The sequence below is a fragment of the Perissodus microlepis genome, chromosome 15 (genome assembly GCF_051167445.1).
Source record: "Perissodus microlepis isolate ML-2025 ecotype Zambia chromosome 15, ASM5116744v1, whole genome shotgun sequence".
Lineage (NCBI taxonomy): Eukaryota > Metazoa > Chordata > Actinopteri > Cichliformes > Cichlidae > Perissodus > Perissodus microlepis.
Window position 1 is genome coordinate 894,002 of NC_140475.1, and position 22,529 is coordinate 916,530.

At 44.9% G+C, this 22,529-nt stretch overlaps 2 protein-coding genes across 2 annotated transcripts; one reads left to right on the forward strand and one right to left on the reverse strand.

Annotated features, from left to right (window-relative positions):
* Nucleotides 1-2,758: 2,758 nt before the first annotated feature.
* On the forward strand, nucleotides 2,759-12,254 carry hnrnpub (heterogeneous nuclear ribonucleoprotein Ub). The gene is made up of 14 exons (XM_084953135.1): nucleotides 2,759-3,355; nucleotides 4,575-4,689; nucleotides 6,486-6,565; nucleotides 7,185-7,324; nucleotides 7,434-7,533; nucleotides 8,022-8,134; nucleotides 8,338-8,601; nucleotides 8,703-8,822; nucleotides 8,913-9,041; nucleotides 9,121-9,289; nucleotides 9,405-9,686; nucleotides 9,769-10,040; nucleotides 10,134-10,247; nucleotides 10,333-12,254. The coding sequence occupies exons 1-14, from the start codon at nucleotides 2,908-2,910 to the stop codon at nucleotides 10,381-10,383; spliced, it is 2,397 nt and encodes a 798-aa protein (XP_084809261.1). The 5' UTR covers nucleotides 2,759-2,907; the 3' UTR covers nucleotides 10,384-12,254.
* A 5,409-nt stretch (nucleotides 12,255-17,663) lies between these two features.
* Nucleotides 17,664-20,790, reverse strand: lft1 (lefty1). The gene is made up of 4 exons (XM_084953518.1): nucleotides 19,528-20,790; nucleotides 19,074-19,320; nucleotides 18,707-18,946; nucleotides 17,664-18,295 (listed from the first exon to the last, which is right to left on the reverse strand). Exons 1-4 carry the CDS (start codon nucleotides 19,790-19,792, stop codon nucleotides 17,974-17,976), a joined length of 1,074 nt encoding a protein of 357 aa, XP_084809644.1. The 5' UTR covers nucleotides 19,793-20,790; the 3' UTR covers nucleotides 17,664-17,973.
* Nucleotides 20,791-22,529: the final 1,739 nt, after the last annotated feature.

Consider the following 22,529-nt stretch of genomic DNA (forward strand, 5'->3'; position numbering starts at 1 on the left):
ATTTCAATGCAAGACCCCCTACGAGACCACCCATCTCCCATGCTACAGTCAGCAAACTGCTTGCTAAGTTTCGTGAAACTGGTTCTGTGTTGGATTTGACAAAATGTGGACGCAAGAAAACTGTCACTAATGAAGAAACATCAGTGGCTGTCCTAGCTTCATTCAGCAAGAGCCCACAGCGTAGCACGCGCTGCATGTCACTGGAGAGTGGCATTAGTCGAACATCCCTTCGGCGGATATTAGCTACTCACAAATGGCACCCTTACAAACTCCAGCTACTGCAGCATCTCAGCGAGGATGACCCAGATCAGCACAGAATTTGCAGAATGGGCAAAACAAAAATTGGAACAGGACCCTTAGTTCACGCAGAAGAGTTTGTTCAGTGCTGAGGCAAACTTTTATGTGAATGATGAAGTTAACAAACAAAACCACCGCTATTGGTCTGACACTAACCCACATTGGATGGATCCCTCCAAGACTGTTGGACCAACAAAAGTGATGGTTTGGTGTGGTATATGGGGAACAACGATAGTGGGTCCATTCTTCATCAATGGAAACCTCAAGGCCACTGGATATTTGAAATTGCTACATGATGATGTGTTTCCCTCTTTATGCACTGAAGCTGGCACGTTCCCTGAGTTTTTCCAGCAAGATGGTGCACCACCACATTATGGGTGCCAGGTCCGAGCATTCCTAGATGAACAGTTTCCTGGGAAGTGGATTGGAAACTGAAGGCAATTGTCTATGGTGTGAAGATACGAGATGTGCAGCACCTGAAACTACGGATACTGGATGCCTGTGCTGGCATTTCTCCTGCGGTGTTGCTATCAGTGTGTGAAGAGTGGGAGAAGAGGGTTGCAATGACAATCCAACACAATGGGCAGCACATTGAACACATTTTATAGGTGGTCAGAAACTTGTAAATAACTCATGAAAGAATAAAGTTACGTTGAAACCAAGCACACCATTGTTTTTCTTGTGACATTACCAATAAGTTTGATGTGTCACATGGCCCTCTTCCTATTGAAAAAACAAAAGTTGTATCCAGGATGGCCGACTTCTAAATGGCCACCATGGTCACCACCCATCTTGAGGAGTTTGCCCCTCACATATACTAATGTGCCACAAACAGGACTTTAATATCACCAACCATTCCCATTTCATTACGGTGTAGCCATACAAACGGCCCACCCTGTATTAATAATGAGCGTCTCCATCTCAACTGCTCAAATGTCAACACAAACTACCTTTTTAAATGTAACCAATCGGGTTAGAAACCCAAGGACTTGAAAAGCTAATTCCCTCTGGAAGATCCAGAAGGACAATTGTTTTGAAGTGTTATTTGCATGAACTTTAATTTCAGTGATCACCAGGATCTAAAAAGCTGTATGTGCAAAAACTAAAGTTTTTCAGTCGTACAGTCATGACTTTTCCAGATGAACTATGTGCACAATTCTGAAAACTACAAAATACAGTTACAGTAATTTTGTTATTTTTCATTAATTTTACATATAAATGTGTGTTGTGATAGATATGGCATTGTGTGGGACGTATTGTAAGCATTCAGCATTTGGGTATTTGGAGCTCTTAGTTCTGGTATTGAAGGCGTGTTTAGTCTTGTTACGTTTTGTTATCTGGTCTCTGTTGGTGTTCAGTAGTGTTTAGATTCAAATCGCTAAGTTAATCGAGCCTTCCCTGTATCCTGCTGTGTATTGTTCAGTCGTCTTATCTGATTGTGATTCCTTGCTTAGTTGTTTCCTGTTTTATTTTGACAGCGGTTACTCTCCGTGTCTTATTTTAACTTGCCCCTCTGACTCATTAGGTTAATCCAGATACAATCTTCTAAACTAATTATTATTTGACTCGTAGGCACGATTTAGTTTTCTTTCATTTTGAAAAATATCAGTTTACCATTTATTAGTGATATTAACTGCAATGCCCTTCACAGTTTGACAATGCCAGGTATCAAAACAAAGAGGTACGTCATCTTACGTCTTTAGACTGAAAACAAAGAGATTTTAAAAGTTTGGATGTGACTTTCTATCGCAAAAACATCTCAAACCTAAGGTAACTCCGATGACGTAACCAAGGCTGAGCTTTGCGGCCACTGAAGCTCTTTATGTGAAATCGGTGTGCGCTGCTTGAAATGAGTATAACAAAGAGTTGGCAAATCACCAAAGTGCTTTCCAGAAGAGTCCACGGAGTTATGTGTTGTTTAGAAGTGCATGGACATTTTCAACATCAACTCTGAAAACTCTACAATTGACAGATATGACAAAAAGGAATTTTTAAACAGCTGTTTTCGTTACACAGGAGAGCGATAACGCGTATTCAGAAAGACGTGTCGGCGTAGTTAAACGATATCACATTTGTGCCTCTTCTTGGATTTTATAAAATTGAAAAAGGGGCGAGAAGAGAGCTATCTTTGTACTGCATTGTTTCTAGCTTACCGATATTGATTATTAGCGTTGCACATTACGCAACATGTGTGCCTTCATTCTACTGTCCTGACCTGTCTTAAACTCACTACCTAGCTAAACAGCCCTCTGTAAAATGCGTTTTGTTAAATAATGATAAACTAATTAATAACGTTCGCGTTCTTTACTGGAACCATCTTTTCGTGTACTATCTGTCCCGCTTTTCCACAACAATGGTTTCTGAAAGGAATGTTTAGCTGCAGTGACAGATGGCCACAGGCTACATAACCAAGCTGCGCCTCTCTCTGGGCAGTTACGGTAGGAGACGACTCCGCCCCCACACAGCAGGCTCGCGCAGCTCTGTGCCTGCAAAGGATTGGTTGTACAGCGGGTGCCGTTTGGCGCAGTTTTGAGCTACATCCGTTAACAAAGGGCGTCCATTTATTTATTTCCCGTCTTATTTTAGCGCGTTCGCCGTCAAACATTCACCATGAGCACAATTAACGTCAAAAAGCTTAAAGTTAACGAGCTCAAAGACGAGCTGAAAAAGCGTAATCTTTCGGACAAGGGGCTGAAGGCCGAGCTGATGGACCGCCTGCAGGCCGCGCTGGACGAGGAGGCCCTCGCTTCTCCGCAGGAGCAAGCAGCTGAGGCGGATGACGGTTTCGAGCAGGCCGCCGACCAAGAAGGTATGGCAGAGGAGGAAGAAGGAGAGGGGGAGGGAGAAGGCCCCATTGAAGAAAGCATGGAGGCCAACGAGGAGGAAGAGCCGGAGAGTGGGGGCGACGGCAATGGCGTTGCCGTGGACGAAGAAATGGGCGAGGGAGAAGAGGAAGGAGAGGAGGACGATGAGATGGACCCCATGCTCAAGGGAGACGTGGACGACATGGAGAAAATAGATACGGAAGACGGTGAGCCGGGAGAGCAGGCTGCCGAGGGTGAGTCGACAGAATCGCTTATGTAAATGCGGCTGGTTGGATGTGTCGGGTTTTTTTGAGAAAGCGCTAGCGGTGAGGAAATTATTAAATTTGAATGCGCTACCGCACAGCAGAGCGTCCATGTTGAGAGAGAGAGAGAGAGAGCGTGACCTCACTACTAAGCTAGCCAGCGTTAGCACCGGTCTGCAGCTTGGTTAGCAGTCGTGTCGTGACCTTAAGTAGCCACAGTCCAACCTACTAAAGAGACCTTTAGCGTCGACTAAAATTACTAAAGCGGCTCTATTAAGAAATCTGCTACCGAATTTAGCTTAGTCTGGATTTAAGTTTCGGTTTGGTTAGCGTGTTAGCTTGCCAGCTAGCGTCAGTTTCTTTGTGTCTGTTGTGCAGCGCCAACTAGCTGTTCAACCGGTTAGCTAATTCAGAGGTTCCCGTTGTTCCAGCTGGGGGCGTTGGAGAACATTTGCTTTCACATCCCATTTTAGAATGGATCGACGTGAAAACACAATGTTAGAAATGGCCACTGCAGTGGGCTGTCTTGTCACCCTTTCCGCCTTAATTGTACTGACATCGTGTTTTAGGGTCGTGGCGTTTGCCTTTAAAGGTTGCCGGGAACATCTGAATTAGCTAATCCCAAGATGTGCTGAGAAAAAGAAGGGCGCCGCACTGCTTGTTTAGGTAGGACGTGGGTAGTTTTTTTTCCCCGTGGTTTTTATAGATAGTGTTGGATGGTCATAGAAATTACGAATCTAGGCAATTCAGTGCAGTGTCTCGGGGAGGGGGGTGTAAATCAAGGTCTAAGTAGGCTTTCCCGTTTCCCTGCATGATGCATTTGTCCCTGGCAGCAGTAGATTTGCCCTCCTTTTAATGAAATAGATTTGTATCAAAAGCAGTATCTTTTAAGCCCTTTACTGCAGGATAGTAACACTTTACTTATTAGAGACTTGTTTATCCAGCCCCATTCACAATGTTTATACGGGCCAGCTTATATTGTAATTACTACCTGGTCTTTCAAAGCTGTTACAGTTTCCACAGTATGATTGTCTTGTTTTAAGTGTAACGATGAGGTGTTGCCTCCAAGTAACCTTAATACAAATGATAATGGTCGACACACAATGTAACTAATGAACGGGCTTTGTGGGCCAGAACCCCACTGCCAGTCCGACCTCTCTCTCCCAGAAAAAGGAGCACCTCATTCTATATCTTTGTTCTATTTTCAAAGGGGATGCGGACAAAGACACGAATGCTGATCAGAAGAATAAGAAGGGTGTTAAGAGACGCCGGGAGGAACATGGAAGGGGCTACTTTGAATTTATTGAAGAGAACAAATACAGCTGGTAAGGATGGGACAGAGCGAAAATGGCCTTCAGCATCCCTGAAGCGCCATCTATAGCTTTGTTGAATTGTATTGGCTTTAAGTGCCAATGCACATAACTAGCAAGAGGAAAACCCTCATTTTTTTCAAGTATTATACTACTTGTAACATTATTTTCACACACATGCTTTGAGGGTCATCCCTGACTACTTAAAGAACCTTACCATTTACCTTTTTACAGTGCCCACTCACACTGTTTCTTTAATCGACTGCATTCTGTAGCAGAAGTGCATCTATCAAGTCTCTATGAATTCTCACCTGTTCCTTATGCCAAGTACTGTTTTGGAAAGCCTGTTGTGTCCCCAAGGTGAAACAAGGCTGCTCAAAGGGGAACCCAGAGCAACGTAGCAGATGTGCAATTTTCAGTGGATGGATGGGTGGGTGGGTGGGGAGAAACTAGCTCGGATTTGTGGAAGAAGGGGTCCACTGCCGCAGGGTAGCAAAAAAAAAAAAAGAAAAAGAAAGCCTCCAACGTCTGTTTGGAACGTCCACGGAGAAGCTCGCTATTGACCGTCCATCGTTACGCCTCGCAATGGTCTATTTTTTTTTTCTTTTTTCGTTTTGTTTTTTATTTCACTGGTTGTATGATGTCGAAATGCTATTTCTGTCTCATGTATCATGTCCTGTGTGTGTGTCTGTTTTCATGGTGTGGGTGTGTGTGCATTTGCAAGGTTCTCTTTCTACCCCTGCTAGGTGACATCATGCATGGGGTGTGTGTGTATCTTGGTCAGTGTTTTGTTTTCATTGCGATGTCGATGCACTGAGGATCAACAGGCATATAATGGAATAACTTTTTTAAAATTATTATTTTGGGAGAACCCTCGTCATGAATGTTTAGGCCAGGGCGGCAGAACTATTAGCACACCGAAGTATTGCTGCTCCATCACTTTTCCCTGAACAGCCAACTACTTTAGTGCAAGGGTCCATTTTTTTTTCCAAATGTCCAGTATTTGCCTTTTCACCCCCAGTTAAACCTTCAGAGCTTAGCTCTATGTAGACGACTACAAGTTCCGCCTCAGGCACTGTGTTGTCCACCAGCACCGTAAATCTCCCCACGGCAGCTGTTTGTACGGCATTCTGGGCTCTTTGGGGACAGTTGTGACACATCGAGCTGTAGATAAGAAAGGAGTGATGAGCCCCGCAGTGGTTTCCTTCTCCTAAATGATTAGGAGTTGCACCATAGTTGGATGATGTCAGGTGAAGTGATGCTAAAGCATCATCCTTAATATTTAGAGATTCCTGAACTACAGAGTTGGTAAGTTGCTGTAGTTTTGACTACACTGGTTTCTCTTAAAACATGCTTTCAATGTATTCTGCTTAGCGACACAGTCAAAAGTTAGTGGTGACCTTTTCATCTAGAAGTCAACACGGGGGAGGTTAAATATAACTTGCCCCATATCAGTTCTGGAGGCACAAACACGCACTTATCTGACAGTGGAGAGGTCTGCTTGTAGTTTATCACTGTGACTCTCACATAGCCTTGCATACTAGAACAGGTGGACGTGCTTCTCTCTGTGTATCTTTCACATTTTAGATTTCGCTGGATTCTGCAAGGTAAGTGTCTGCTGAGGCCTACAATACAGCCAACATCCAGAAAGTCTGGAGGCTCGCTCAGTTATTTGGTTTCCCCTCTGTCTGTTTCTTCTCTTCTGTCTACCTAAAATATTCTTCACCAAGTGGTACCCAAGGCATCTATATTTTCCATGCAGTTAAAGTGACGCAAACCTTCTTATACTGACTCTTGGTATCTGTTTTCAGTGCCTCGTCCAAGTCACCTGTTCCCCCGTTGGAGGAAGAAGACGAAGATAATGATGACACAAAAGTCTGCCTGGATAGCTGTATGTTTGCTACTTTTGTACAGGATGTTTTTGAGACTTGTCAGCTTCCTTCTGTAAATGACTCCTTAGAAACATTCCTGGAAAACGGCTTCAGAATTGAGCATGTTCTAATGGACAAATGTAGACGAGTGTTTTTGAAGTATTGCATTATATTTGATTAACTTCAATGTCACATTTTCAGCATAACTGAATCGTGCATAACATGGCAGGCACAAGCCGTCTCAGCTTTCTTACGCGTTGCTCTGAGTTGTGGCGTTGCCAGGTAACGCTGGCACGGCCCGTATGCCAGTGTTCATTTCCTGAAGTCTTATAAATGGGCCAGTTGTCTTCTCCGTGGTGGTTGTAGTATTCGCAGTATTCTCCTGAAGCACGACCTGTACGTCAGTGCTGGTGTAGTCATCAAAACGTTTTGGGTTTTTCCTCCCCAGATGTTGAGTTAACCAACAGCAGTGTGGTTAGTAAAACGAGTGTTACTTTACCTGACTAGTTTTTCTGCTACCTACTAATGAAGGCAGCAGAGGTGATCTAGCTGACCAGTCCCTCCATCCTCAGGATGTATAAATGTGTACCGTCTTGTCCAAGAGTCATGTCTCAATTTGTACTTTTTCTGCCCGTTCAGACAACTCTGACCTGCACTTTAAGGTGTCGCGGGACCGCTACAGCGCCTCATCTCTCACAATGGAGAGCTTTGCTTACCTGTGGTCCGGGGGAAAGGCTACATACGGTGTGAACAAAGGCAAAGCCTGCTTTGAGATGAAGGTACGGTAATGATGCTCACATCTTGCACAAATCTCTGAATGGCTGTATGTGCTGAAGGCACACTAGTCTCAGAGGTAACGAGAGGTAATGCTTTTCTGTGTGTGTGCAGATCACTGAGAAGATTCCAGTGAAGCATATTTCCAGCAAGAACATGGAGATTCATGACGTCCAAGTCGGATGGTCCCTGGAAACGGGCACGCTGCTGCTGGGTCAGTGCAATGTTTGCCACAACTCTGTAAACACCACACTGACTCAGTGTTGGTGGAGCCCGCTGTAACTTTCCATTTTATTCATGGCACAATGCATTCCCAGGATCACTGGATGTACTGATGTGCTTTAATGTTTTGGCCTCTGTATATTTAAAAGACTGTCAGCATCGTAGGACAGCAGCTATTTGCTGTGACTCATACAGGCTGAATACCGCTGGGTTAAACATTTACATCAGTTCAGCCCATCAGATGGTGAACTTTGTATTAAAACACAAACAAACCGAACTGTACTGGGTGTATCCATTTACATGAAGGTCGTGTCTCTAGGGGTCCCTCTGGTGGCCAGTTGGCTTCATGACACGTTTGTACAAAATGGCTTCAGCTCTGGCTGCGTCACAGCAGCGCTGCGTGGCCTCGTGCCAGCCCAATGATTCACACACCAGCTCCACTCTGTGCCTTAATCCAGAAGTGTTATGTCATGTGTTTAGGTGAGGAAGAGCATTCCTATGCCTACTCCGGAAAAGCCAAGAAAACCACCAACTGTGTGACCGAGGAGTTTGGAGAGACCTACGAGGAGAATGATGTCATCTGCTGTCTTATTGTAAGATATGAGATTGTTGTTTGTTTTTAATTTCCCCCTTCGTGTGCAGATAAACTGGAAGAATAGTAATGTATGGAAGAGGCAAAGAGCGTTAAACAGAATCATGAGAGTATTAGTTTGACACGTTTGTCTTTTTCCCTTTCTGCTGAGGCAAATGTGTCTTTGTTACACACTAAAGCTGGAGTGTTGCTCTATTCATGCAGGACTTTGAAGGTGAGGAGTTGGTGCTGTCCTACTCCAAGAACGGAGGCGAGCCAGCTGTCGCTTTCCAAGTCGGCAAGGACTCCCTGAACGGCCGGGCCCTTTTCCCCCACGTCATCTGCCGCAACTGCGCTGTGGAGTTCAACTTTGGCCAGCTGGAGACGCCATATTTCCCCCAGCCGCAGGGCTACACCTTCCTGCAGCAGATTCCTGTCAGTGATCGAGTCCGTGCACTCAAAGGGCCGCAGACCAAGGCTGACTGTGAGGTGAGTATGAGAGTTTTGGAGCCTTTCTCATTCATGAATGCAAAAGTGCAACGCTGCGGTATCTCTCCATATAGTGATCTCAATTTTCTCTCGTTGTCCAGATCATAGTCATGGTTGGTCTGCCGGGCTCAGGGAAGACCACGTGGGTGAATAAGCATATCCAAGAGAACCCTGGGAAGTACTACATCCTGGGCAGTGACACGATTGTGGAAAAGATGATGGTCAGTACTCAGACCAGCGTTACAGCGTCCCAGAAATAGTTGCTGCTTCTCCCTGTTGGTAGAAAAATGCTCTTTTCTTCTTTCGTGCAGATCGGCAGCATGAAGCGTCAGTCCAAGGACATCACAAAGTTGACCGCCATTTCCCAGCGTGCACCGCTCTTCTTGGGAAAATTCATTGAGATTGCTGCTCGCAAGAAGAGGAACTACATCCTGGACCATGTAAGTGGCTCTTGCTGAGTGTGGTCACAACCATGTCTTTGATGATCGATTGATCAAATGAGCCTCTTTGTCTTTGCAGACCAACCTGTCTGCTCCGGGCCAGAAGAGGAAGATGTGTTTGTTCGCAGGCTTCCAACGCAAGGCTGTAGTCGTCTGCCCGTCTGATGAAGACTACAAGCAGAGAGTCCAGAAGAAAGTTGAGACTGATGGCAAGGAAGTGCCTGAGCATGCTTTACTCAAAATGAAAGGTAAAAGCATTAACGTTGTCTTTACCCTGTTACAGTCCATCACACACTTGGACAGAAGCTATTCCTGGGTGCTGTTTCTCGTATTGAATCCCTGATCGTTTCCGTTCCATTACAGGCTTCTTCTCTCTGCCCGAGGAGGGCGAGAGCTTCAATGAGGTCATCTATGCCGAGCTGCAGAAAGATGATGCTGCCAAGCTCCTGGAGCAGTACAAAGAGGAAAGCAAGACGGCTCTGCCTGCCGAGAAAAAGCCCAACCAGGGGAGCACGACGCCTAAACAGCGCGGTGGACAGCGCGGTGCTGGACGCGGAGGCAAAAACCAGTTTGCCCGTGGTGGCGGACCTGGGCAGAGAGGTGGCAGCCGTGGAGGCTTCCAGAACAGAGGCAACTTCAGAGGAGGTGGGATTGATGGGTGGAAAATGAATGCTCCTTAACGGCACAGTTGATGCTCAAGCTTACCTTTACCCTGGTCTGTCTGCAGCTCCCGGGCCTCGCGGGGGTTTCAACCGTCCTCCTCGCGGCTTTCTGCCGCCCCCAGCCTTCAGAGGAGGATTCCACAATCGTGGAAACTTTAACCGTGGTGGCGGCCCCATTCCTAGCCTGGGTGGATCCCCCAGGGGCGGCCCGATGAGGGGCAACATGGGACACAGAGGAGGACCCATGAGCAGAGGCGGTCCAGTGAACAGAGGGAACATGAGCAGAGGAGGTGGAGCTAGCATGGGTCGTGGTGGAAACAGGGGTCACCCCCATCAGGTTGGTTTCAAAATGACTCCTGATCAAATTACTGCTCCTCTGACGTCCGTTGATGCGTAATCAACTTTTTTTTTCTTTGTTTTTCCTGCACAGTTTCAGCAGAGAGGGGGGGGCCGCGGCAACTTTGGCAACAAGAACAGCAACTATGGAGGCAACAGGAATGGCATGGATAAAGCCCAGGCCTTCAACCAGAGCTGGCAGCAAGGGGTCAGTGTTTGTGGATCTGCCGTTTGTAGTTGTTACACATAGATCATGGGATCAAAGTGTTAATGTTCTGTTCTGTGCTGTGCAGTTCTGGAACCAGAAGCCTTGGAGCCAGCAGTACCAGCCTGGATATTACTGAGACATTTGTTCTAATGGACTGGTGGGCGACACTGGGATCCACCGCTAGCCACGGAACATCATCCACTCCAACGTTTGCTTACTTTCCTTTAGAACCCACTTTTACTAATGATCGTAAAACTCACGACTGATAACGAGACTAAAGCTAAACGGAGCGACGACATTCCATCAGAGGAGACCAGGCAGCACGACTGTAACCGAAGCTTTATATCGTCACACAGATGTACACAGTGTGGGTTCATCCTCATTCAGCCATCTTTTGTTGTTGTTGTATATTTTACCCTCCTCCACCTTTTTAAATGCTTTTAAAAACGATGTTTGTAATTTCAGGAACCAGAAACGATTAGTCGGCCCAGCAGGCTTTGAAGAGATTTTCTTTTTCAGGGTTGTGCATTTTATCTGTGCTGTGGTTTTTTTTGTTTTGTTTTTCTTTTTGTATTACAAATTGTAAATATTTTTTTTTAATGCGTAGTTTGGATAAAGGTTTAAGGAACGTGATGATTTGAATGGAACTTTGGCTTCTTTACAGGAAGCGTTGGTAGCTGGTTAGCCTGTACCTGTCTGTAGAGTCACTGTCAAACAGCCAGACTGAAGCAGTGAAATTACAGCTTTTCTTTTTGTTCCCACTATCAATCCTGTAACATAAACTCCATAGAGCTACAATAAACTCATCGTTGGCTTTTTTACATTCTTCTCGGCTTGTGATTTTTGACTTGGTTCAAAGGTGTGTAAATGACCTTTGAACGGGCCGTGGCCTGGTTTGCTATCAGCCCTGCTAAACACCTCATTAGTTAATAAATAACCTCAAGTGTCTTGTCTTTGATATGTTGTTTCCGGTCCTTCAGCTATTCAGTACTTTTAATTTGAAAACGTGTTTTGGCAAAGCCATTTGTAAGGATAGAAGGAAGCCATTCTGGTCATACATTATGCTTTTTAAGGTCTTTTTGTCTTTTTTAAAAACATTAAAGTTAGAGCACTGACGTCGCTTCATTCTCAGGAGATTGTTTGTTTCCTAGATTGTCTTGATTAACGGTTCCTTTTAGTGCAGTAGACTTCTGAGAAATGCCGAGCACTGACCAGTTATAAACGTCTCCACGGTAACGACTTCCCTTTTCTTCCTTGTACTGGTGATTCGTGTAAACCTCGCTCTTTCAGTTTTGATGGTGCCAGTTTAGCACAGAAAGTGGTTTTTAAAAGGAGGCCGGATTGCTCATTTTCACCAGCAAACCTAGAAAGGGCTGCACAGTTTGATGACCAACCGCCCGAACCGACCTTTAAACTCTGACGCCGTCGTTTTGGTTTTTTTAAAATGCTCTGGTGTTGGTGACTGTGTGGCCCAGCAATAACGGCAGCTCCACATATACTGTTTCTCCACGTCGACCTGGTACCCGGATTATGTTTGACACTAGATCTGATCAATCCAACAGTTTCTTTAGATTTTGTTTTCGTTTGCCCGTCTTATTTAATAAACATGTAAATACTAAATGCATCACTAATCCAGCCATGCACGAATGTTCATGAATTAATAAATGTGTTGTGATAAAGAAAGTATTAGTTTGCCGCGTACTGCTGTGTGATGAACTATTTAAATGTCTGGAGAGTTTGTGACCTTTTTTTTATTATACTGGATACATAAAATCTAGCAGAATGCAAGCTTTGGGTTTACAGTATAATCTATAATACAACAGACACTATATTTTTATCGCTTTGTGTTGCAGGTTGTATATCAGGTCTTTTATTAAACCAACAGTGCAAAAGCTCTGAGCTTTTTCAGATTTGTTGTCGTCTTTTCTATCTGACAGTTTTTAATATTTGTGTTTGAAAAATTGGGATTGTATTTTTTTTTGTCTCTATTAAAGTTAAAGAAGCTGGTATGCAGTGACCGTGTGTTTTGTTACAGTTCCTGTAAAATGTTTCCCTGCTTTTCTTTAGAGATAAAAGAAAAAAAATCCCCGCCTGCGGCCGGTCTCTCCTTCAAGCTCGGGTCCTCTGCCACAGGCCTGGGAGCCTGAGGTCCTGCAGTATCCCAGCTGCTCCCAGGACTGCGCTCTTCTGGACAGAGATCTCCGATGTTCCCGGGATCTGCTGGAGCCACTGGGACCACCGTACCTCAGATTATTGTAATGCCTTGTTTACCAGCTTGGACAAATCATGTTTTCTCGCCTCCAAGCTGTACAAAATGCAGCGGCCAGGCTACTAACACGTTCTAGCAAGCGAGCTCACATCACTCCCATTTTATATTCTTTACATCGGCTCCCAACAGATTTTAGAATTTGTTTTAAAATTGTTGTTTTAACATACAGAGCACTAAATGGCCCCAGATTATTTATCCAAGCTTCTTTTAAAATTCACTGCTGCTCGTTGTCTCCGCTCACAGGCTCAGTTTGTTGGTTTTTCCCCGTACACGACTGAAGACGAAAGGGGGCGGAGCCTTTCAGTCTGTGGTTTACGTTTGGTTGACTCTATGGAAACTTTGTTTAAACAGGCCTTCTGTTATTCAACACTTTATATTGTCTATTTTATTACTTAATGTTTTCTTTAACCTTTGTGTGCTTTGTGACTGCCAGTCTACGAAAAGCACTTAATAAGTAAACCTGACTTACTTCACCCTCCACATCTTCTCGAGCTCTTCTCTGAGCCCTTGGTGTTTCTCCAGCTTCTCGTGTTCCTTCTTCCTGATGTTGCTGTCACTGGGAACCGCTACATCGATCACTACGGCCGTCTTCTTCTGCTTGTCTACCACCACTATGTCCGGTTGGTTAGCCACCACCATTTGTCTGTCAGGTATTCACTGAGCACACGGTTGGTTGGGGCCATCTTCGTGACGTATTCGTGAGTGTTTGTTGTCTCATCCTGGACCGTGGTGCTGACACTCACCAGTCCCCGGCCTCCTTCCTTCACTTATAGCGTACAGCCTCAGGGTGAAACCCTCCGTGCATGGTCAGGAGCTTCTATCTCCTCCTTCAGCCAGCGTATTATCCCAGCAGGGTGCCTGATCACGGGCAGGGCGTAGGTGTTGATAGCCCGGATCTTGTTCTTCCCATTCAGCTGACTCCTCAGGACTTGCCTGACCCTCTGCAGGTACTTGGTGGTTGCGGCTTTTCTAGTGACTACACTTCTCCAGTCCGAACGACATCCCGATGTCATCGCTGTATATCCTGGTGGTGTGGATCAGTGAATCGATGTCTCGTTCAGTCTTGGCATACAGCTTGATGTCATCCATGTACAGGAGGTGGCTGACAGCTGCTCCGTTCCTTAGTCGGTATCTGTAGCCAGTCTGGTCACTGACCTCACTGAGGGGTTCAGGCCTGTGCAGAACAGCAGTGGGCACAGAGCATCTCCTTGGTAGATCCCGCACTTGATGGTGACTTGTGCTATGGGCTTGAAGTTGGCCTCTAGTGTTGTCTGCAACATCCCCATTGAGTTCCTGATGAAGGCCTTGGAAACTGCCAAGCAACGACTCACAGCCTTGGCCAGCCGCTTGAAGAGGTACACCAGAGAGATCAAAGGCAGGAGAATAAACCAGCTGTTCTCCACAGAACCAGCCAAGGTGTACTCTCAGTGGCAGGGGAACAATATGAGAACAGCACCACCAAGGCTGGAGACTGAGGAATACTGGAAGAGCATATGGGAGAAGGACGCAACCCATAACGACAATGCTCAGTGGCTAGTGGATCTGAGGGCAGACCACAGCAACCTCCGTGAACAGGGTCCAGTAACCATCACAGTGGCAGACATCCAAGAAAGGGTCTCCAGTATGAAGAGTTGGACAGCACCAGGCCCTGACATGGTTCACGCCTGCTGGCTGAAGAAGCTGACTGACCTCCACGAGCGCCTGGCAGCACAAATGAACCAGCTGCTAGTTGACGAGAGACACCCAGAATGGCTAACCGAAGGTCGAACGGTCCTGATCCTCAAGGACCCCCAGAAGGGACCGGTCCCCTCCAACTACCGACCAATAACCTGCCTCAGCACCACGTGGAAGCTCCTGTCAGGCATCATCGCAGCTAAGATGAACAGGAACATGGATCAATACATGAGCGGGGCAAGAATACCAGAGGCGCAAAACACCAGCTACTGGTAGACCGAGCAAGACCAGACTGACCAACCTGTGCACTGCCTGGACTGACCCTAAGAATATATATATGATGTAACATAAGTCATTTAGTGGTTACCTTTGGCTTTATGTTTGCACCCACTGTCCTGCTAGAAATGACATCCTTGACTGGCAGTTTTGTGCAGACCATGTTGAGCTTAAAAACAGTTTTGTTCAGCTTGTAGGTGTTTGTAATGAGAGCTTTAGCAAAGCAGGATACTCAAAGTGAAAAACTGGAAACGACCGTCAAGCTAACAACATTCACTTTGTGAACACATGCAATGACTGCAAAAACTACTTATTCTGCAGCAAAGACAACTTTTAACACATTTACCAAAAAGTGCCTGAAACAGACCAGTGTTGGCTATCTAGCTAATATTGTTGCAGGAAATGTGTTATGAATCTTATGTACCATAAGTAACAGCTGACAGGTTTACAGTAATAGTGAAAGCCATCTTGGCTTTCTTGCTGCAGCTCGTCCTCTCCTCACAGCTGAAACTGAGACTTGCTCACTCTGTGCCTGAAGCTGCTGTGCAGCGAGCCGCCCATCACGCAGGCTGCTGTCCTCTGACTCAGGTGTGTCTTTGGCTCTGCAGACATCTTCCTGTCACAGTTTGTTTCTGAGTGACTTCGATGCTGAAGGAAACTGGACTCACTCACGCTGTGACTTTCCTACATTTCTGTGATGGTCCGTCTCTCTTCCATGGTTGATTCCCTTTTTCTCACCATTTCTGTGCCAACACTCCACTTTCTGCAGTACAATACTGTTCAGCTGATGCTGTCCAGGGTCTGGTACCACAGTGTGCTCCAACACTACAGACAGAGGGGGCTGAAGTGATCCAGGAAAGTTGGAGCAGCAGCTTTCAAGGCCTGATCAACCTCCTTTACTGCAGCTTTAAACAGTTAACCCATGTTGTTCCCTGAAAAAGGTCTTTTTGTATCATTCTGAAATGGACATTGTGTTTCAGTTTTGGGATCATTTGTTTTAAACCTGTGGTGTTTCACCACTTACCTTTGTACCATTTCAAGCTGTTCACTGGACTGAATGACTTGAACTGCAATAAATTACTGGAAAAATCGGGCTGTTCTAAAACGCTGGACCCGCAGTGTATGCCACATCGGGCATACACAGTAAACGTATTCCTTATTTGGAAATGAATTTTCTAGACAGTTTTTTGCTTATTGACACAGAATTTACTTTTTATTTGCATTTCCATAACATGTATGATGATCATAACTTCTGCTGGTTTTATTTAACAACAAAACTGTTTGTTTGTTTTTTGCATTGAACAAATATGCATGCTGAAAATGTAAAAAAAAATCCTGCTTCATATTGGAAGTACTTTCAACAACCTAGTGCAGAAATCTGAACATCAGATTCATATAAATGGGAAAAATGAAAATATTGTTTTAAAAAAAGAGAAATGAAAATCATGTAAGATCAGCATGTGCATTAACAACACCGAGCACGATGCTTTGCCAGAGCAGGTACAGATAGCACCTCCGTGACATCACGTGGTACTTGTACCTTGCAGTGCAGACATCAAGGAGTGTTGTGTTGTGTTGCTCCAGCGTTGCAGCTCGTCCTGAGGCTCAGTTGCAGATCTTACCATTTAGCTCAGGCGAAACAGACGAAACAGACATGCTGTCACACGTTTTTATAATTTCATTCATTTTTCAGTCTTATATTTGTTTAAATATACTTTGAATTGAATCAAATGATTAGGTCATTATCAGGTCTCTGGAGAACTTCAAGTCATGTTGAGGAGCTCATTTAGCCATTTAAATCAGCTGACACATCTAAAACCTGCGGGACACCGGGACCCTCGAGTTCCCCACCCCCGGGTTACACCAATCATAGAGTTTACCCGTGCTGGCAAAAGCTCCTGTTTTAGTGTAGGATGTACCTTTGTGCTGACAAAGTCTTCCCGGCTTCTTAGTGATTACAAGTAGGCAACATCTGACATCTGTCCCGAGCTGCAAAACACGAGCAGTCAGAAACTGCAAACCTCCAGCAAGAAAACAATCTCCCTCAGACTCACCAGCATGCGAGACCCTGCATCCATCATGGGTCTGACTTCATTGTGATATTTTCTTAAGAACAAGACAGTTTCTTCCACTTTTTCTTCTTTCACTGTAATATATTGTTGTGTGGCCGATTTTGACTTTTCGCACAGCGCTAATGACATGAAAGGAAAACATGCACCATCCACGTGTATGTGAATGTGAAAGGCAAGGTTAAGCCACCATGCTTACAATCACTTAAAATGACTGACCGTGTGATCCGTGTCTCCTTTCCTGTAAAGTTCACTATATAAAATTACTTGCAGAATCTTTTTTTTTTCTGTAAAAGGTTGAATTGTTACCCCCGTATCTACTGGGAAGGACTTTTAAGTATATGTGGTTATGTCATCATTTAAAGTGACATTTAATTCCAGCAGAATGGCACCATTGGTGAAGGACCACATCATAAAGCACCACCAAATGTCCCGATAACTGCTGACTGAGTAATCCGGCCAAGAAAAAGACTGAATGAATAACAGAAGCTTCTCAGAGGTAAGGCCGATACGGCATAAGTACTATTAAACTTACTGGGGCATTAAACATGTTTATATGCACATGTGAAGCATGTGTGGTCTTTCCTGTACCACCCGTGTTTCCTTTTCTTTTCCTGCTGAGGTGCGTGATAGATATTCACTCAGACAGCCGGCTGCTTGTCTTTGCAGCATGTTTACCCACATCAGCAGCATATTAGCGAATGACAAGACCTCCCAGTCAGGCAGCAAACAATGCATTAGCTATTGGCTCTGATTAGTAATGTCTAAGCCTGGTGTAAACGCACGAGGAGCCCGCTCTAGCTTCATGTGAATAGACTTCATGTTTCTCTGTAAGCACCCACGTAGCTCCTTCCCACTGCAAATAAAGCTCGTTTGACCTACATGACAGTGTGGCCTCAGTGTAACAGGTGTTATAAGTCATTAGGCAAATTATTTGCTCCGCATTACAACTTCCTATAAGTGCAAACAACAAGGCGAAAGACACAGGCAGCTGTATGTAACTACATTTGAATGTGATCATGAATGTGAATGGAGCCAGAGAGACGTGCCCGACAGCAGGGAGGAGGAGGAGCGACCAGGAGCTTTAAGTGAGACAAAATATTTTAATTTTCTAAACATAAACTCATTCATATTATTTACAGGTGGAAAATATAACACATCAAACAGAATTTGAATGACTCAACGCAGCTCACACAAATTCAAGTATAAAAAAAGAAAAAAACTATCAAAATGTACAAAATATATCAAAGTGCTTGTAGATGGAGTTTAGGCAGGAGTACTGCCCGGTGTGTGTGAAACTCCGGGTAAATGTCCTTTTAAATATAAAGTATTAGGTGTGCATTAAATATATCAACACTTCATTGAAAACAACACCACGCGCGTACTCATAACACATCCCCGCCCCCAGTCTGGATTCTTACGAGCCTTTCCCGTCACTTCATACTATCGAGATGTTGTCCAAAGTGCACGCGCACCTTTCTACGATCATATTGGGAAATTCAGCCACCTCTATCTCGGTGTAGTCCCCTTTCTTCACCAGGTACATGATGGGTAAAGGCGCACTGTCGGACACCGTGCACCGCCGCTCGCCGTACCCGAAGTTGCGCTTGGGCTGCTTGCAGCCACCGGTGCACCTGAAAGCCTGGTACCCAGCCGGCTCAATGATCCAGTACTGTGTCCATGTCAGTGCGCGGAAGTTGATGAAGTACTCCTCTCTGCAGCAGGTGTCTTTGTTTTGGTTGTCGCAGTCACCGCGAGAGCTGAGGACGAAAAACAAGGAAAGTTAGCTGACAGCTGCTAGCATTAGCAGTAATGCGATTTAATTGATTTGTGTTGCTGGGGTGGGATCAGGTGCTCCAAAAGCTGTCAAAGGCCCCAAATTTCTTAGCTACACCCCTGCTTGCTATGCAGTGGCCAATTTATAGATTGATTTGTGTTTTCAGTTATATTACTTCAAATGACTTTGGATCATTCCTGACAGAGAGCATATGGTGCTCTTCAGTGCCAGTCTGTAATTTGCTGCTAGATTTCTCTGAAGCACGAGAATCTGTAAACCTCCGCCCCTTTGCCACCACACAACACTTCTATTAACGAATGCAAATGCTGACAGGTAAAAACAGCACAGGGTTAATTGTCACACTGACACAATATCCTGTATTTCGCGCCCTTACCCGTACTCTTCGAGGTTGAGTGTGTAGAGGACGAGCTCGGGCTTTCCCAAGGTGTTGTCCGTCTGCTCCTGGGTGGTAAAGCGGACACTCTTGGCCATCTCTGCCGCATAACTGCCAGGTCTCTCGCCCTCGATCCACACCTCCAGGTGCATAGGTGTCTTCTGCTGTGTCTTGGACCAATAGTGCACCGCCTGGGTGACATCAAAGCTCTTCCAGCCTGTCTCGTGAATGGGGATCAACCTGTAAACGCGATGGGGGCAATTCATTAAAGTGAGCTCCAACTGATAACTAGCGGAGAAGAATACCGCTGTCTTTTAATTAAGATAGCAAGTTGATGGGGGGGGGGCTAATTTAACTGATCCCTTACCGCGAATCTACCAGCGACGTCCGGTTGGATCCGTTGGGCAGCACCTCCACCCAGTAGATGCTGACCCTGGCGTTGCTGACGGGCCGGTGGCTCTTCCTCTCCACCGTGAATCGTTTGTGGTGGGAAGCCCGCTGGTAGAGCTTCAGCTCGGCCATGGTCACCTCACTATTATCCGGGATCCTCGCCTCCATGTCGAACATCACGCGTTGCCGAGTGGTGTCAGAGTAGACGTACTCCCCGGAAATATCTAAAACACAAACCATTTCCAGCTTTTTAGTCAATTTCGCCTCTTGCGAAGGTTAAAATGACTTTTTTCATGAATATACACTGGTGCGTAAAAGTGCACTGGGTGTTACAGCTATTATGCACGTAAAATACTCTACAGCAAAAATATTTTTCTTTTCTTTTTGTGAATCTGCATGCTCCATTTGTTAAACATTTAAAAAGTGCCTACCTGCATTGCCGGGGATTCCTTTCAGGATGCCCGCAAGACTAGGCAAAGATCTGCGCCTCCTGCTGTGGTGCATCTTCAGCATGGTCGTGTACTTATTTCTTATATGCGCCGGAATCACCAGATTTTCCACATCCCTTTTATGGATTCTAGGAACTTCATCCATCCCAAGCTTCTGTAGCAGCGCGTCCTTCATATCCTGATGCGTAAAAGCCTTAACGAGAGCGAAGAGAGCGGCGAAAAGGACACAAGCCCGAAGGAAATCCATGACGAAAGAGAGAGAGAAGGAAACTTCAGTGTGACAGACGGCAGCACAGTAGCGCAGGAGATACAGAGTGTGTCCCTCTGACACTCCTCTGGTCCCTTATATTGTTGCGGGTCCTCCCCGTCTTTCGCACTTTGTCGATGGGGGCAGGGACCCTTATCAGAACAAAGGTGCGACAATACAGCCCCATCCTAAACAGGATATCTAAGTGGCCATACTTCAAACAGCAACAATTAAGACTTGAGGGCCATCCGTATTGCGGAGGTGTAATTTCACCGCAGTTATGTCTGATGTGGCCAGAAGGAGGATTTTTTTAAAATTCCGTTTCTTGCTGTGTATTTAAGTGACAAGACAATCACGTGATCTTTGTTTTATGTGCTTATATTTTGCTTTTACTTGATTTTGAAAAGAAGAACACTGTGGAGAAGAAGGGTTTTATTTGTAGCAAACTTGTCGTATTTGAAGTGCTGAAGAGCTTTTTTGGTTAAGTTGAATAAATGACCGTTGCTGTCTTTATCTGGACACTAATTTCTCTTAAATTGGAATACTGTCCTCCCACGGTGTGTCCTATGCAGCTACATATGTGCCTCAGACAGACATTACTTGACCCTGTGAACCTGAAGTGCCCTCTCCTCCTTAGCACCCTTGTCTGCACGCACACACACACACACACACACACACACACACACACACACTGCACTCTGATGTGTACATTCCACTGGACAATGTCAGCCTGGGCCCAGTCTGGCAGCAGTTTGTCACACGATGGGCTTAACTTCTGTCTGGATGGCTGCAGAACCTATTTTATCCAGCAAAAGGGTCTAAAACCAAGCAGCATGTTCACCTTGAGTCTATAACAAGCAAGGGAGTGGGTGGGTGGGGGGTCCATGGAGAAGGAGTGCAGGGCCTCGAGGGAGGAGGGGACGCTAGGGGATTAGATGTTTATTCGGACCCCTGTAACCCATTCTAGGTCCACTCCAGCAGATTAAAATTATTAGCCAAACAGACAGTTAATCCAGGGGCTGTATGAGAAAGGGAGTGTGTGGGGGGGGAGGCAGGGGGTGGATGTGGATTGGGGCAGGCTCTTCACAAGTTGGTGATTATCTGATTCCATTGCGAGGATTTGCCTTGCCTTTTTTGTCACACAAACATTAGAAGAGGGTTGCTCTCACTGGCTGCCCAGAAGCTCCAGGCTCTGGTTGTGTATTGGCCGTGTTTGCTTAGAGATGTCAGACAGACTGAAGGAGCACACAGGAAGAGCAAATGACAGATGACTGCCAGACCTGCTTGTAGCAGCTCGAGAGGTTGCATCTGCCCAGTAAAGACAAATTATTAATTAGTGGCAGAGCCCCAGTAGCACATGACACGGTGCACATGTGTTGTAATCGTTGAAATGCATTTACTCGAACATACACGCTGGAAACGGGCTCGGCGTGGCTGCGTGTGTGCAAAGGTAAAGTACGTGTAAGTGTGCAGAGGGATAATAAGCGGGTAACAAATAGATGTGATCCATCCTGTTTATTTCAGTTATACTAAAAACGTGCGTCTGTGTCGGGATCCTGCATTGCAGCTGGTTGTAAGTCAGCATTAGAAGCCTTTGGCAGGGTTCGTGTGCGCCTGTGTTTGTGTTTCTGATTTTGATGAAGGTCAGGTTTGCAGTTCGGTTTGCTCCTGATTTGATTTTATCCTTAAAAAATGTTCTTTTTGTGCACTTTTTTCATTATTATATGTGTATGTGTGGTATTTGTCACACTGTGAGAGTTCATAACTTCAGAGTGGCACTGTGGTATAATGATACAGTATAAACATGTGCACGGTCATGCACATATCCAAAATCCCAATAAGCAGATATTTTATTAAAGTTAGCTTTAGAAGTTCACCGTATCACTTCCTTTAGTTTTTCTTTTGCTTTATTCTAAACTCTAAAAAATGCAGTTTATTTAATAAAAAAGAAACTCGCTTAATTTTAGTTCATTCTAACAACGTCAGTCTTTGGTTTCATAATATTTAATATGTATATATATATTGTGTTTTTGGTTGGGACATTTGATGTCTGTGGCATTCTTACAACCCAATTAGTGGAAACAACATTAGTCACCAGACACTTTGTTCATTTTATTCATTTAAACGATGAGACTCATTAATTAGGCTTTAATCAACAGTCTAAAGAGCCCATGTTCAGCCATTACCCCTAACTACATGTTGTTAACTCTCTGAGGTCTCAGTGAGGATTACAAGTAACCCCGACTAACCTGAACTCAGCTTAGACTCCAATAGTCCAACATCTGAGCCACAGAGGGGTGACGTCTTTTATTTGGCTTCTCTGGCACGCTCTAAAAACTATTTGAAATTGTTTGTTTCCCCAAAATATGAAATGCTTTCTTGTTTTCTTCAAAGATTACAGCTGGGATTAAATTAAAAATAAAAAGGATGCCCAAAATGCTGACTTAAAGTAATTTGATTACATGTACCTGTACATGTTCCATGCCATTGGATAAATATACATTCAGTTTATGCCAAGCATGGTTTCCTCGACAATTCATTAATAAACAAACCTTTGACATATTTTTTTTTTATTTCAGTTGCATTTTAATCAAAAAATGTAATTTGTGTTTATCAGGATCTTTTTCTTAGTGTAGGGTTATGACTCATCACAGACTGTTACGGGGATCTTAAAAATAAAATAAAGTGGTGTTGTTCATGCACACTGATGGTATACTGTTACTTCTGTTTTCCTTCA

What these genes read in the sequence shown, in the direction of transcription:
- hnrnpub (XM_084953135.1), top strand. Translation starts at nt 2,908, where the DNA reads ATGAGCACAATTAACGTCAAAAAGCTTAAAGTTAACGAGCTCAAAGAC. An exon ending in CAGAGGCAACTTCAGAGGAG is followed by an intron (nt 9,687 to 9,768) that starts GTGGGATTGATG and finishes GTCTGTCTGCAG; the next exon opens with CTCCCGGGCCTCGCGGGGGT. An exon ending in ACAGGGGTCACCCCCATCAG is followed by an intron (nt 10,041 to 10,133) that starts GTTGGTTTCAAA and finishes TTTCCTGCACAG; the next exon opens with TTTCAGCAGAGAGGGGGGGG.
- lft1 (XM_084953518.1), bottom strand. Translation starts at nt 19,792, where the DNA reads ATGGATTTCCTTCGGGCTTGTGTCCTTTTCGCCGCTCTCTTCGCTCTC. An exon ending in ACGTCGCTGGTAGATTCGCG is followed by an intron (nt 18,947 to 19,073) that starts GTAAGGGATCAG and finishes TCGCGTTTACAG; the next exon opens with GTTGATCCCCATTCACGAGA. An exon ending in CTCAACCTCGAAGAGTACGG is followed by an intron (nt 18,296 to 18,706) that starts GTAAGGGCGCGA and finishes TTTCGTCCTCAG; the next exon opens with CTCTCGCGGTGACTGCGACA.